General features: G+C 44.4%; 1 protein-coding gene across 1 annotated transcript in view; it reads left to right on the top strand.

The window, feature by feature from the left end:
- Positions 1–15187, top strand: part of LOC126188815 (uncharacterized) — a 219210-nt gene that overhangs the window by 23315 nt on the left and 180708 nt on the right. Inside the window, exon 3 of the mRNA XM_049930427.1 lies at positions 14794–14966. Within this exon, the coding sequence (XP_049786384.1) occupies positions 14794–14966 (173 nt within the window). The remainder of the gene's footprint in view (positions 1–14793; positions 14967–15187) is intronic.

Genomic DNA, 15187 nt, shown 5'->3' with positions numbered 1-15187 from the left:
TCTGCTGATGAGTCCCGCTGAGAACTGACGCCAGGCTGCAAATCGACGTCCTATATAGGCCGCCGTTCAGTACACGGCGCATGCGCCGCCCATCACAGTTACTGCCCTCCAAGACAGGGAGGTGGCGCCGCCCTTGGTGGAACACTGCTGGCTGCGATATATCGCACTCAGGGTCGCACCGAAGAACGTTCAATTTCGATGCGAGACAATAGGATTCCACGTCTTGCTAAGAGGGAACCCATTGTCTCTTTTGATTAGGGGGGGAGGACGTCAAACGGACCGACTTCGAGAAGGAGAGGCAACACAGGACATTTTAATTTGCAGTGTCTATACTTTTACAAATAAATTCATAAAAATATGTCAGCATGACCAGGAAGGATTCAGAATTCACACTCATAGTAGTGAAAGTTCAAAAACACGAAAAAATAATGTTTTTTAAATGTGAAATTTCATACTTTTTTTCACTTACTTTTGGCTGCATTTGTTGCTATAGGTACACTTTTCTTCATAAGTAATGGAGATTCTTCGATGAATTTTGCACAGCTTGCAAACCGTACTGACAGAGGTATGAAACTCTTGAATTTATGGAAAAATGAATGGGCTGTTACATTTTAAACTTTGTGTTTAGAGAAAACTCGAATTTTATACATAATTATCTCAATTTTTACCACAGTTTTTAACAGATTTGGGAAATTCTAGAGTTTCATACACCTGTAAGTATGGTTTGTATTATGTGCAAAATTCATCGAAGAATCTCTCTTACTTACAAAGGAAAGTGTACCTACAGCAACAAATGCAGCCAATACCAAGAGAAAAAATGATGAAATTTCACATGTAAAAAAAAAAATTGTTTTGTTATGTTTTGGAACTTCCTCTGCTGTGAGTGTGAAACCTGAATCCTTCCTGGTCATGCTAACAAAGTTTTATGAATTTATTTGTAAAAGTATAGACAGTGTAAATTAAAATGTCCTGTGGTGCCTCTCCTGCTCCAAGTCGGCCCGTTTGACGTTCTACCCCCCCTTAAATTATCCGCCAACCTAATTTCAATCGCCTCTTTATAGACGGTGTTCAAAAAACCGGAAATGTTGGCAACTACGACAGTTTCGTCAAATTTCACACTGTGTCCCTCATTTAGGCAGTGTTCTGCTACTACCGATTTTACTGCCTCGTATGACGGCGATGTTCCACACACCTGTCATGCACTGTGTGAGTCGAAGGGCCAATGTAAGCCTTCCCACATTGACACGGAATTTTGTACACACCAGGTTTCCTAAGCCCCAAATCATCTTTCACATGAAACCTCCCCTTAGAAAAATTTATGAATGATTGTGCTGATAAACCCCTTACGTTATTTGATTTTCAAACAGCTGAGCAGAAGTAAACGTACTCAGACATTTCACTCTTTACTTATTCTGATCAACACTAAAATGACACACAATATTGACAATAATGACTTTCAATAATACCTACAAAAGAATTGCCCTTACTAACAATAGCCTCTACCTTTCATGAATCACTTACCTCACAAAAACCTTCGTTACTCGAACTACTGCAATACAGCGAGCGCCAATACTGCCAGCTAAATAAAAGATTCTAACTACTGAAGTCACTAACTACTGATAGGCATAGTTGGCAAATGAAAGATTTTGATAGAGAACAAACAATGTTGTTGTTGTTGTTGTTGTGGCCTTCAGTCCTGAGACTGGTTTGATGCAGCTCTGCATGCTGCTCTATCCTGTGCAAGCTTCTTCATCTCCCAGTACCTACTGCAACCTACATCCTTCTGTATCTGGTTAGTGTATTCATCTCTTGGTCTTCCTCTACGATTTTTACCCTCTACGCTGCCCTCCAATACTAAATTGGTGATCCCCTGATGCCTCAGAACATGTCATACCAACCAATCCCTTCTTCTAGTCAAGTTGTGCCACAAACTTCTCTTCTCCCCAATCCTATTCAATACTTCCACATTAGTTATGTGATCTATCCATCTAATCTTCAGCATTCTTCTGTAGCACCACATTTCGAAAGCTTCTATTCTCTTCTTGTCCAAACTATTTATCGACCATGTTTCACTTCCATACATGGCTACACTCCATACAAATACTTTCAGAATCGACTTCCTGACACTTAAATCTATACTCGATGTTAACAAATTTCTCTTCTTCACAAACTCTTTCCTTGCCATTGCCAGTCTACATTTTATATCCACTCTACTTCGACCATCATCAGTTATTTTGCTCCCCACATAGCAAAACTCCTTTACTACTTTTAAGTGTCTCATTTCCTAATCTAATTCCCTCAGCATCACCCAACTTAATTCGACTACATTCCATGATCCTCGTTTTGCTTTTGTTGATGTTCATCTTATATCCTCCTTTCATGACACTCTCCATTCCATTCAACTGCTCTTCCAAGTCCTTTGCTGTCTCTGACAGAATTACAATGTCATCGGCGAACCTCAAATTTTATTTCTTCTCCATGGATTTTAATACCTACTCCGAATTTTTCTTTTGTTTCCTTTACTGCTTGCTCAATATACAGATTGAATAACATCGAGGAGAGGATACAACCCTGTCTTACTCCCTTCTCAACCACTGCTTCCCTTTCATGTCCCTCGACTCTTATAACTGCCATCTGGATTCTGTACAAATTGTAAATAGCCTTTCGTTCCCTGTATTTTACCCCTGCCACCTTTAGAATTTGAAAGAGAGTATTCCAGTCAACATTGTCAAAAGCTTTCTCTAAGTCTACAAATGCTAGAAACGTAGGTTTGCCTTTCCTTAATCTTTCTTCTAAGATAAGTCGTAAGGGCAGTATTGCCTCACGTGTTCCAGTGCTTCTACGGAATCCAAACTGATCTTCCCCGAGGTCAACTTCTACCAGTTTTTCCATTCGTCTGTAAAGAATTCGTGTTAGTATTTTGCAGCTGTGACTTATTAAACTGATTGTTCGGTAATTTTCACATCTGTCAACACCTGCTTTCTTTGGATTGGAATTATTATATTCTTCTTGAAGTCTGAGTGTATTTCGCCTGTCTTATACGTCTAGCTTACCAGATGTTAGCGTTTTGTCAAGGTTGGCTCTCCCAAGGCTATCAGTAGTTCTAATGGAATGTTGTCTTCTCCCAAGGCCTTGTTTCGACTTGGGTCTTTCAGTGCTCTGTCAAACTCTTCACGCAGTATCGCATCTCCCATTTCATCTTCATCTACATCCTTTTCCATTTACATAATATTGTCCTCAAGAACATCGCCGTTGTATAGACCCTCTATATACTCCTTCCACCTTTCTGCTTTCTCTTCTTTGCTTAGAACTGGGTTTCCATCTGAGCTCTTGATGTTCATACAAGTGGTTCTCTTATCTCCAAAGGTCTCTTTAATTTTCCTGTAGGCAGTATCTATCTTACCCCTAGTGAGATAAGCCTCTACATCCTTACATTTTGTCCTCTAGCCATCCCTGCTTAGCCATTTAGCACTCTCTGTCGATCTCATTTTTGAGACGTTTGTATTCCTTTTTGCCTGCTTCATTTACTGCATTTTTATATTTTCTCCTTTCATCAATTAAATTCAATATTTCTTCTGTTACCCAAGGATTTCTACTAGCCCTCGTCTTTTTACCTACTTGATCCTCTGCTGCCTTCACTACTGCATCTCTCAAAGCTACCCATTCTTCTTCTACTGTATTTCTTTCCCCCATTCCTGTCAATTGTTCCCTAATGCTCTCGCTGAAACTCTGTACAACCTCTGGTTCTTTCAGTTTATCCAGGTCCCATCTCCTTAAATTCCCACCTTTTTGCAGTTTCTTCAGTTTTAATCTACAGGTCATAACCAATAGATTGTGATCAGAGCCCACATCTGCCCCTGGAAATGTCTTACAATTTACAACCTGGTTCCTAAATCTCTGTCTTACCATTATATAATCTATCTGATACCTTTTAGTATCTCAAGGGTTCTTCCATGTATACAACCTTCTTTCGTGATTCTTAAACCAAGTGTTAGCTATGATTATGTTGTGCTCTGTGCAAAATTCTACCAGGCGGCTTCCTCTTTCATTTCTTATCCCCAATCCATATTCACCTACATGTATTTACCTTGTATTCACCTTAATAGTGTCATAATATATATATATATAAGTTCATGACATCCAGTCTTACAAATTTACTGTCTGTGATGGACACACGTCCAGATCGTCTGCTCTCAAAATACCAGCACAGACTGCACACAGCACAGCCAGTGATTTTCATACAGAGCGCTACGTGGCGTTACCAATATAAAAACCTAAACGGCCTACTGACACCTAAACAGCCTACTTACACACAGAGCCGAGTAGTGCCCTAATCTTAGAAGCTGGACGGAACACACTCTAATGTGTGTGCTTAAATGAGGGATACAGTATGAAATTTGACGAAACTGTCGTAGTCGTCAACATTTCCAGTTTTTGGAACAGTGTCTATAAAGAGGCGATTAAAAATAAGGTTGGTGGATAATTTAATCAACAGTGACAATGGGTTCCCTCTTAGCAAGACGTGGAATCCTGTATTGTCTCGCATCGAAATTGAACCTTCTTCGGTGCAGCCCTGAATGCGATATATCGCTGCCAGCAGTGTTCCACTAAGGGCGACGCCACCTCCCTGTCTTGGAGGGCAGCAACCGTGATGGGCGGCGCATGCGCCGTGTACTGAACGGTGGCCTATATAGGACGTAGATTTGCAGCCTGGCGTCAGTTCTCAGCGGGACTCATCAGCAGAAGCAGCATTCTCCTGAAGGTGGCGACCAGTTAGATGGCCGAAATATCGAGTCAAGTTGGTTTTAGGATCCGGCAGCAAACCCGAAGAGACTTTCAAGACTTATTACGCCGGGAAAGCCTACATAATCAGAACTGACTCTAGCCGTGATGATGTCATCAATTCGCGCGAGGAAGAGCATCCAACAGGTTTCAGATACGCTACAGCCAGCTGAGGCCGTTCCCTGATGTTTTGAACCCTTAGAGGCACCGAACTGCAGGGGCGTTGAGTGGTATGTTTCAGCCGCTTTTCCAATTAGTCCCAGAGATCGTTGATGGCATTGGATCAGGTGATACTGTATGTCAGTCGAGGTGAGATAGTGTACTTGAGTGTTTGTCAAACCAGCAACGTAGTCCGCTTTTCTGATCTTGCAAAATGGGACGCCATATCTCCCACGGGAAAGTGCTTGAGAAGCAACAATAGTGACCTGGTAGTCAAGGGAAGGCAGGATTCGGTTACGATTGTGCACGGGGCCATAATCAGTCATTACTGGTTGCCCTTTACAGTTACACACAATCTGTTTTAAATCAGCAATTCCCGAGTCAACAATAAATTAATAAATACCACACGTCATTAATGAAAGAATAAACAACAGTGTAAATAATAGTGTTTTCAGTGAGTTACAATTTATCAAATCACCATTAAATACAGATACAACAGATAATGATTTAAAAGCAAGCCCCTGTGATCTGTACGGAAGGCCTTACTCGTCAGGAATGGCAATAAATTAAGAATTGTTTAAAACTCGCTGCAACTTGCAAATTACAGGCATTGAAATATTAAAGCCAAGTCGCCACGAACACAGCAAAAGGCATCAGACGCCAGGAATGGCAGTAATTAAGGTTTTAAGACTTACTGCTAAAATACAAATACCAAATTAGAATTTTAAAGCGAATCACCACAATCACGGCTGAATGCCTTACACGCTAGGAACGACAATAATCCAAAAAAATTGAAACCTGCTGTAAAACAGCGAATAGCAAAAGTTAATTAAAAAAAAAAACAAGCAACTGATCCAGACGGTGCTCCAGGAATCAACCTCTGAGGAGGTCCGGCAACAAACACTTTCGCGAGCGATAAGATAGCCAGACAAGAGTTGCATGCACTTTAGAAGATGGTAACTCACAAGAAGTCGAGGAAAGCTAATCATATCCGCCTTCCCCAAGCACTCCACTCTCTGCTCTTCGCCTCAGCGACACTTTGAGCAGCAACACGAACCCAAGTCACTGGAGAATCGCGAGATATCACAATGGTGGAGGTTTCTCTACTTGGAATGAAATGCACTCATCTTAAAGCTTGCTCGATCCGGTTTACGACGAAGTCGTGCACTCTGGTGACCACAACCCTTCCATCCGGCAGTCTACATCTACATCTACATTTATACTCCACAAACCACCCAACTGTGTGTGGCGGAGGGCACTTTACGTGCCACTGTCATTACCTCCCTTTCCTGTTCCAGTCGCGTATGGTTCGCGGGAAAAACGACTGTCTGAAAGCCTCCGTGCGGGCTCTAATCTCTCTAATTTTACATTCGTGATCTCCTCGGCAGGTATAAGTAGCGGGAAGCAATATATTCGATACCTCATCCAGAAATGCACCCTCTCGAAACCTGGACACCATGCTACACCGCGATGCAGAGCGCCTCTCTTGCTGAGTCTGCCACTCGAGTTTGCTAAACATTTCCGTAACGCTATCACGCTTACCAAATAACTCTGTGACGAAACGCGCCGCTCTTCTTTGGATCTTATCTAACTCCTCTGTCGACCCGACCTGGTACGGATCGCACACTGTTGAGCAGTACTCAAGTATAGGTCGAACGAGTGTTTTGTAAGTCATCTCCTTTGTTGATGGACTACATTTTCTAAGGACTCTTCCATTGAATCTCTACCTGGCACCCGCCTTACCAACAATTAATTTTATATGATCATTCCACTTCAAATCGTTCCGCACGCATACTCCCAGGTATTTTACAGAAGTAACGGCTACCAGTGTTTGTTCCGCTATCATATAATCATAAAATAAAGGATCCTTTTTTCTATGTATTCGCAATACATTACATTTGTCTATGTTAAGGGTCGGTTGCCACTCCCTGCACCAAGTGCCTATCCGCTGCAGATCTTCCTGCATTTCGCTGCGATTTTCTAATGCTGCTACTTCTCTATATACTACAGCATCATCCGCGAAAATCCGCATGGAACTTCCGACACTATCTACTAGGTCGTTTATATGTATTGTGAAATGTCCATGCGTGCCGCCAGCGGCCCCAGCGTCTTCTGGCACTGCGCGGACCTGGCTCCTCCTGAGTACCAAAGTCGCCCACTCAGACGACCCGGGAAAACAACGACGTCGCCCCACAGATAGAGCTCAGTAATAAATCGGAGGTAATCAAGAACAGGTGTTTATGCGGACCACAGTAGAGAACTTTATTAACCAAGGAAAAATTCTCTTCAACAAAAAACTATTACAACTTCTGATGCAGGCCTGGAACATTGCATAAACGTAGAGAGACATGAAGACTGTGCCACTGATAGTCGCTAAAGACAGAGCTGAGCGTTCGGCATTGTTCGCCGACAGGTACGTCTCGCGGTGTCGATGGAAAGTCGTTGGTCCCACTGTGGCGGCTTCCGACCGGGCTCTGCCTGGTGGGCTGCTGAGAAGCGGCGCAGTGACTGGCCCAGAGCTCCGGTGCAGCCGACTGCCGACCTGTTGGCCTGCGCCGGGCTGTGTACCCGGGACACGGGAGATCCAGTTCCGCACACGTGACATGGCCGAGGAAATAGGTCCCTGGCTCGGAGGACCTCTGGCGACGATTTTCTTACCGCCTGTCGTCCTTGTTCGACGCTGGCCGGGGAGGCTACGCCTTGCACGTATGCAACCCCGTAATGCTTCAGTGTCTAAGGGGTTGTCGGTCTCTTTAGGCGAACGTAGGGTAATATCTACATCTACATCTACATCTATACTCCGCGAGCCACCTTACGGTGTGTGGCGGAGGGTACTTATTGTACCACTATCTGATCCCCCCTTCCCTGTTCCATTCACGAATTGTGCGTGGGAAGAACGACTGCTTGTAAGTCTCCGTATTTGCTCTAATTTCTCGGATCTTTTCGTTGTGATCATTACGCGAGATATATGTGGGCGGTAGTAATATGTTGCCCATCTCTTCCCGGAATGTGCTCTCTCGTAATTTCGATAATAAACCTCTCCGTATTGCGTAACGCCTTTCTTGAAGTGTCCGCCACTGGAGCTTGTTCAGCATCTCCGTAACGCTCTCGCGCTGACTAAATGTCCCCATGACGAATCGCGCTGCTTTTCGCTGGATCATGTCTATCTCTTCTATTAATCCAACCTGGTAAGGGTCCCATACTGATGAGCAATACTCAAGAATCGGACGAACAAGCGTTTTGTAAGCTACTTCTTTCGTCGATGAGTCACATTTTCTTAGAATTCTTCCTATGAATCTCAACCTGGCGCCTGCTTTTCCCACTATTTGTTTTATGTGATCATTCCACTTCAGATCGCTCCGGATAGTAACTCCTAAGTATTTTACGGTCGTTACCGCTTCCAATGATTTACCACCTATGGTATAATCGTACTGGAATGGATTTCTGCCCCCTATGTATGCGCATTATATTACATTTATCTACGTTTAGGGAAAGCTGCCAGCTGTCGCACCATGCATTAATCCTCTGCAGGTCTTCCTGGAGTACGTACGAGTCTTCTGATGTTGCTACTTTCTTGTAGACAACCGTGTCATCTGCAAATAGCCTCACGGAGCTACCGATGTTGTCAACTAAGTCATTTATGTATATTGTAAACAATAAAGGTCCTATCACGCTTCCTTGCGGTACTCCCGAAATTACCTCTACATCTGCAGATTTTGAACCGTTAAGAATGACATTTTGTGTTCTTTCTTCTAGGAAATCCTGAATCCAATCACAAACCTGGTCCGATATTCCGTAAGCTCGTATTTTTTTCACTAAACGTAAGTGCGGAACCGTATCAAATGCCTTCCTGAAGTCCAGGAATACGGCATCAATCTGCTCGCCAGTGTCTACGGCACTGTGAATTTCTTGGGCAAATAGGGCGAGCTGAGTTTCACATGATCTCTGTTTGCGGAATCCATGTTGGTTATGATGAAGGAGATTTGTATTATCTAAGAATGTCATAATACGAGAACACAAAACATGTTCCATTATTCTACAACAGATTGACGTAAGCGAAATAGGCCTATAATTATTCGCATCTGATTTATGACCCTTCTTGAAAATGGGAACGACCTGCGCTTTCTTCCAGTCGCTAGGTACTTTACGTTCTTCCAGCGATCTACGATAAATTGCTGATAGAAAGGGGGCAAGTTCTTTAGCATAATCACTGTAGAATCTTAAGGGTATCTCGTCTGGTCCGGATGCTTTTCCGCTACTAAGTGATAGCAGTTGTTTTTCAATTCCGATATCGTTTATTTCAATATTTTCCATTTTGGCGTCCGTGCGACGGCTGAAGTCAGGGACCGTGTTACGATTTTCCGCAGTGAAACAGTTTCGGAACACTGAATTCAGTATTTCTGCCTTTCTTCGGTCGTCCTCTGTTTCGGTGCCATCGTGGTCAACGAGTGACTGAATAGGGGATTTAGATCCGCTTACCGATTTTACATATGACCGAAACTTTTTAGGGTTCTTGTTTAGATTGTTTGCCAATGTTTTATGTTCGAATTCGTTGAATGCTTCTCTCATTGCTCTCTTTACGCTCTTTTTCGCTTCGTTCAGCTTTTCCTTATCAGCTATGATTCGACTACTCTTAAACCTATGATGAAGCTTTCTTTGTTTCCGTAGTACCTTTCGTACATGATTGTTATACCACGGTGGATCTTTCCCCTCGCTTTGGACCTTAGTCGGTACGAACTTATCTAAGGCGTACTGGACGATGTTTCTGAATTTTTTCCATTTTTGTTCCACATCCTCTTCCTCAGAAATGAACGTTTGATGGTGGTCACTCAGATATTCTGCGATTTGTGCCCTATCACTCTTGTTAAGCAAATATATTTTCCTTCCTTTCTTGGCATTTCTTATTACACTTGTAGTCATTGATGCAACCACTGACTTATGATCACTGATACCCTCTTCTACATTCACGGAGTCGAAAAGTTCCGGTCTATTTGTTGCTATGAGGTCTAAAACGTTAGCTTCACGAGTTGGTTCTCTAACTATCTGCTCGAAGTAATTCTCGGACAAGGCAGTCAGGATAATGTCACAAGAGTCTCTGTCCCTGGCTCCAGTTCTGATTGTGTGACTATCCCATTCTATACCTGGTAGATTGAAGTCTCCCCCTATTACAATAGTATGATCACGAAACTTCTTCACGACGTTCTGCAGGTTCTCTCTGAGGCGCTCAACTACTACGGTTGCTGATGCAGGTGGTCTATAGAAGCATCCGACTATCATATCTGACCCACCTTTGATACTTAGCTTAACCCAGATTATTTCACATTCGCATTCGCTAATAACTTCACTGGATATTATTGAATTCTTTACTGCTATAAATACTCCTCCACCATTGGCGTTTATCCTATCCTTGCGGTATATATTCCATTCTGTGTCTAGGATTTCGTTACTGTTCACTTCCGGTTTTAACCAACTTTCCGTTCCTAATACTATATGCGCACTATTTCCTTCAATAAGAGATACTAATTCAGGAACCTTGCCCTGGATACTCCTGCAGTTTACCAATATTACGTTAACTTTTCCTGTTTTTGGTCTCTGAGGACGGACGTTCTTTATCAACGATGATAATGTCCTCTCTGGTAAGCCGTCAGGTATTTTATCGTTTCGCCCAAGGGGGGGTCCCTCTAACCTAAAAAACCCCCGTGTGCACGTCACACGGACTCTGCTACCCTAGTAGCTGCTTCCGGTGTGTAGTGCACGCCTGACCTGTCTAGGGGGGCCCTACAGTTCTCCACCCAATAACGGAGGTCGATGAATTTACAACCATTATAGTCGCAGAGTCGTCTGAGCCTCTGGTTTAGACCCTCCACACGGCTCCAAACCAGAGGACCGCGATCGACTCTGGGCACTATGCTGCAGATATTAAGCTCAGCTTGCACTCCGCGTGCGATGCTGGTTGTCTTCACCAAATCAGCCAGCCGCCGGAAGGAACCAAGGATGGCCTCAGAACCCAAGCGGCAGGCGTCATTCGTTCCGACATGTGCTACTATCTGCAGCCGGTCACACCCAGTGCGTTCAATAGCTGCCGGAAGGGCCTCCTCCACATTACGGGTACATGGCAGCATATTCGTCATTAACATGTAGGAGGTAGAACGCCTTCCGTAGAATGTGTAAGTAGCGTGAAGCGCACTTTGAATGTATCCCGATGGCTGAAAGAGCCACGCGCTCTTTTAATAAAAAAATGCTATCAGACATTGAAATCAGCGTAAAAGATTTGGTCGCCACCAACGCTAGCCACACAACAAGTAAGAGGTTGCGCTGAGTTGGATAATTACTTAATTTATTCATAAGAAAACTCACAAAAGTACATTATTGTGAAGTAAGTGATAAAAAAGGAATGTAATTGTTAATATGATCCACGCAGTGTTCTGGTCAATCAAATATCGAATAAAGTAAAGAGAGCGCGAACACTGTGCACATGTGCAGCTTGCAGCAACATTGCCGAAAACAAGATCTGTTCCAGAGCATTTGTTTTAAATAAGAAAAGGACACTAATTATTGGACCTGTGCACATGGCAACACTATGGATGGGCTAACAAGGAAAACAACACGGTAAATGGCGTAGTTAACTGAGACGTAGCATCGGTACACTGTATAAGATTCGAGGCAAAATTATTTATTCCTTTAAACATTGATGTAATGCTTCTATAGACTGCTGTTGCCTAGTAACTAAGTACAATTGCTTGTGAAACGCTATACGTTTCACAACAGACTCGTGTGCCCACGTGGTTCGTGGAGACACAATTTCTACGTACAGTCGCCATATTTTAGCAACATCAAACCGCGCAGTCGCGAACAATTAACATCTTACACAGGACACATTTGAACGGACAAAGAATAATGGCAGAGGGCCAACAAACTCCAATAGTAACCCATGTGGATGGTTTCCACCGGGCATAAAGTAATTAGACAAAGAAAATTCACAAAGAAGCAAAAATTTCCAAGATTCGGAAAAGATTAGAATGCATACACACGCAGTTGCAGGCACACGAACATTCACTCTGAACCGTGGGGGCTTCAACGTATGCAACACCTTTGTGCTATGTTCTTCTTACGGATCAAAGTCAAGTCTAGGAATCAAACTGAAAGTCTGCAAAAGACTTGCATTCCTTGTTGGGACCAGCAAATCAATCTTTATAAGATGAAACGCGAGACCAAAATCTAAAGTCTCCCCTCTTCCTATGAGACAAAGGGCCGCGCGGTTATGTCAGCTCACCCTTCTTCGAAGAGACTTCGGCTGCAGACCCTCGGCGAGCTGGAAGCAGACTGACTGTCCACACACTCCAACGTCTCCCACGCGAACCCGTGGCCAGGAAAACCCAGAGATGAGGCTTCCGCCACCAACCTAACACCGGTAACATTCATACAAGGGGGGCAAACCTCTTTGCCTACCTGAAAACTACACTACTGGCCATTAAAATTGCTACACTAAGAAGAAATGCAGATGATAAACAGGTATTCATTGGACAAATCTACTAGAACTGACATGTGATTACATTTTCACGCAATTTGCGTGTATAGATCCTGAGAAATCAGTATCCAGAACAACCAGCTCTCGCCGTAATAACGGCCTTGATACATCTGGGCATTGAGTCAAACAGAGCTTGGATGGCGTGCACAGGTACAGCTGCCCATGCAGCTTCAACACGATACCACAGTTCATCAAGAGTAGTCACTGGCGTATTCTGACGAGCCAGTTGCTCGGCCACCATTGACCAGACGTTTTCAGTTGGTGAGAGATCTGGAGAATGTGCTGGCCAGAGCAGCAGTCGAACATTTTCTGTATCCAGAAAGGCCCGTAGAGGACCTGCAACATGGGGTCGTGCATTATCCTGCTGAAATGTAGGGTTTCGCAGGATCGAATGAAGGGTAGAGCCATGGGTCGTAACACATCTGAAATGTAACGTCCACTGTTCGAAGTGCCGTCAATGAGAACAAGAGGTGAGCGAGACGTGTAACCAATGGCACCCCATACCATCACGCCGGGTGGTACGTCACTATGGCGATGAAGAATACACGCTTCCAATGTGCGTTCACCGCAGTGTCGCCAAACACGGATGCGACCATCGTGATGCTGTAAACAGAACCTGGATTCATCCGAAAAAATGACGTTTTGCCATTCGTGTACCCAGGTTCGTCGCTGAGTACACCATCACAGGCGCCCCTGTCTGTGATGCAGCGTCAAGGGTAACCGCAGCCATGGTCTCCAAGCTGATAGTCAATGCTGCTGAAAACGTCGTCGAACTGTTCGTGCAGATGGTTGTTGTCTTGCAAACGTCCCCATCTGTTGACTAAGGGATCGAGACGTGGCTGCTCGATCCGTTACAGCCATGCGGATAAGATGCCTGTCATCTCGACTGCTAGTGATCCGAGGCCGTTGGGATCCAGCACGGCGTTCCGTATTACCCTCCTGAACCCACCCATTCCATATTTTGCTAACAGTCATTCGATCTCGACCAACACGAGCAGCATTGTCGCGATATGATAAATCGCAATCGTGACAGGCTACAATCCGACCTTCATCACAGTGGGAAACGTGATGGTACGCATTTCTCCCCCTTACATGAGACATCACAACAACTTTTCACCAGGCAACGTCGGTCAACTGCTGTTTGTGTATGAGAAGTCGGTTGGAACCTTTTCTCATGGCAGCACGTTATAGGTGTCGCCACCGGCACCAACCTTGTGTGAATACTCTGAAAAGCTAATCATTTGCATATCGCAGCATCTTCTCCTGTCGGTTAAATTTCGCGTCTGTAGCACGTCATCTTCGTGGTGTAGCAATTTTAATGGCCAGTAGTGTATATAAGGAGTATAGCAAACGGAACAGGCGCCTTGGCGTCCCAATGCAGAGGAAACTTAACTGAATGCAAGATCCCCACTCACTGCAACCCGAAGAACTCAGTGGCCCCCGTATCGGTTGCCATTTTCCCCGCGGCCAAAAGAACCTCCCGTTCTCTCTGGTATTGGTCGGCCAAGGTGTCGTACTCCGGACATCGATTCAGACATGGACTAGGTGGCCGCTGCAGTGCTGAAACAGAATAGCACAAACACACAGCCACAGTGAAAAGAAACAATGTTAACAGCCCCCAGAATATATTAAGATAAAATTCTGCAAAGAGAGATCACATCAAGACAAAGGGAAATTAAAAATGGTTAAGAGCATTATCTGTAGACTTCAAATTTCAAAATATGTAAAACTGCCCCAGCACAAACAGGCTAGTTTTAAATGGGCAACGATGAGACAAAGCATAATATTGTTACACCAGTACGTCGCAGTTCCAATACAATATTGACACTCATAAGAAAGAAGCTAGTGAAAACATGGGTAAGTCCGATTGCAAAACTAGAAAGCTTGAATGCCCTTCAATAGACAGCTGCGTGATACATAGTTCAACTCCACTAGCCAAAATGATTAACACATTGCTCAGTGTCCTCTGTGGAAGACCATGGGCCAGTCACGCCTCAAGAACTTGCAATAACAGGTGCACTTCCGCATTCCGAGCCACATACACCGGTCAAATCCAGCTAACTCCACGCAAACACTAGTTTCACTCCCTGAGCAGCGACACGTACCGGCCGTTCCGAAGCCAAAACCCAGTCTGCCCGCCACCCCACCAGCACCACCGGCCAACGAGGCAGAGATGAGCAACGCCAGAGGGAAACGATCGATCTGGGTGAATCGAACGGAGAAAGCAACTGGCGCCGGCGCCTCCCCACGTATCACATCCCCTCTTACAATCAAATTTCAGGATTTCATTTGTTACACCAGCTGATTGCGTTTTGTTTTTAAAGGTCTAACATCACGGAGTGGAACGTGGAAACGCTGACCTCGGACGGTCAGAGGGGTCCTGTCCTCTCCAAATTACTGCGCACCCTTCGGCACATCACAAAAGCCATAAGCCTGGGCAAAAAATGCGCCGGGCGCCATAAATGGAATTTTCTCCAGCGGCACATGAACAAAACAGGTGAGATACATGCGATTGCAGTCTTTCTCGGCGTATTCCACTGATGAATTCTCCTCGGGTTTTCAGCCGAGTGGTGGCGTCGTCTTGTTGCAATGTTTCAATGAGTTTCGTACCCATCATCTTCTGGCGAAGATGGGAGGGAGTTGACACACTTCACCAGAAGATGATCGGTACGAAACTCATTGAAACGTTGCCACAAGACGACGCCACCACTCGGCTGA

The sequence above is a fragment of the Schistocerca cancellata genome, chromosome 5, assembly GCF_023864275.1.
Source record: "Schistocerca cancellata isolate TAMUIC-IGC-003103 chromosome 5, iqSchCanc2.1, whole genome shotgun sequence".
In the NCBI taxonomy this organism is placed as follows: domain Eukaryota; kingdom Metazoa; phylum Arthropoda; class Insecta; order Orthoptera; family Acrididae; genus Schistocerca; species Schistocerca cancellata.
The sequence above is the reverse complement of the archived record's forward strand: the minus strand, read 5'-3'. Positions and strand labels throughout refer to the sequence as shown.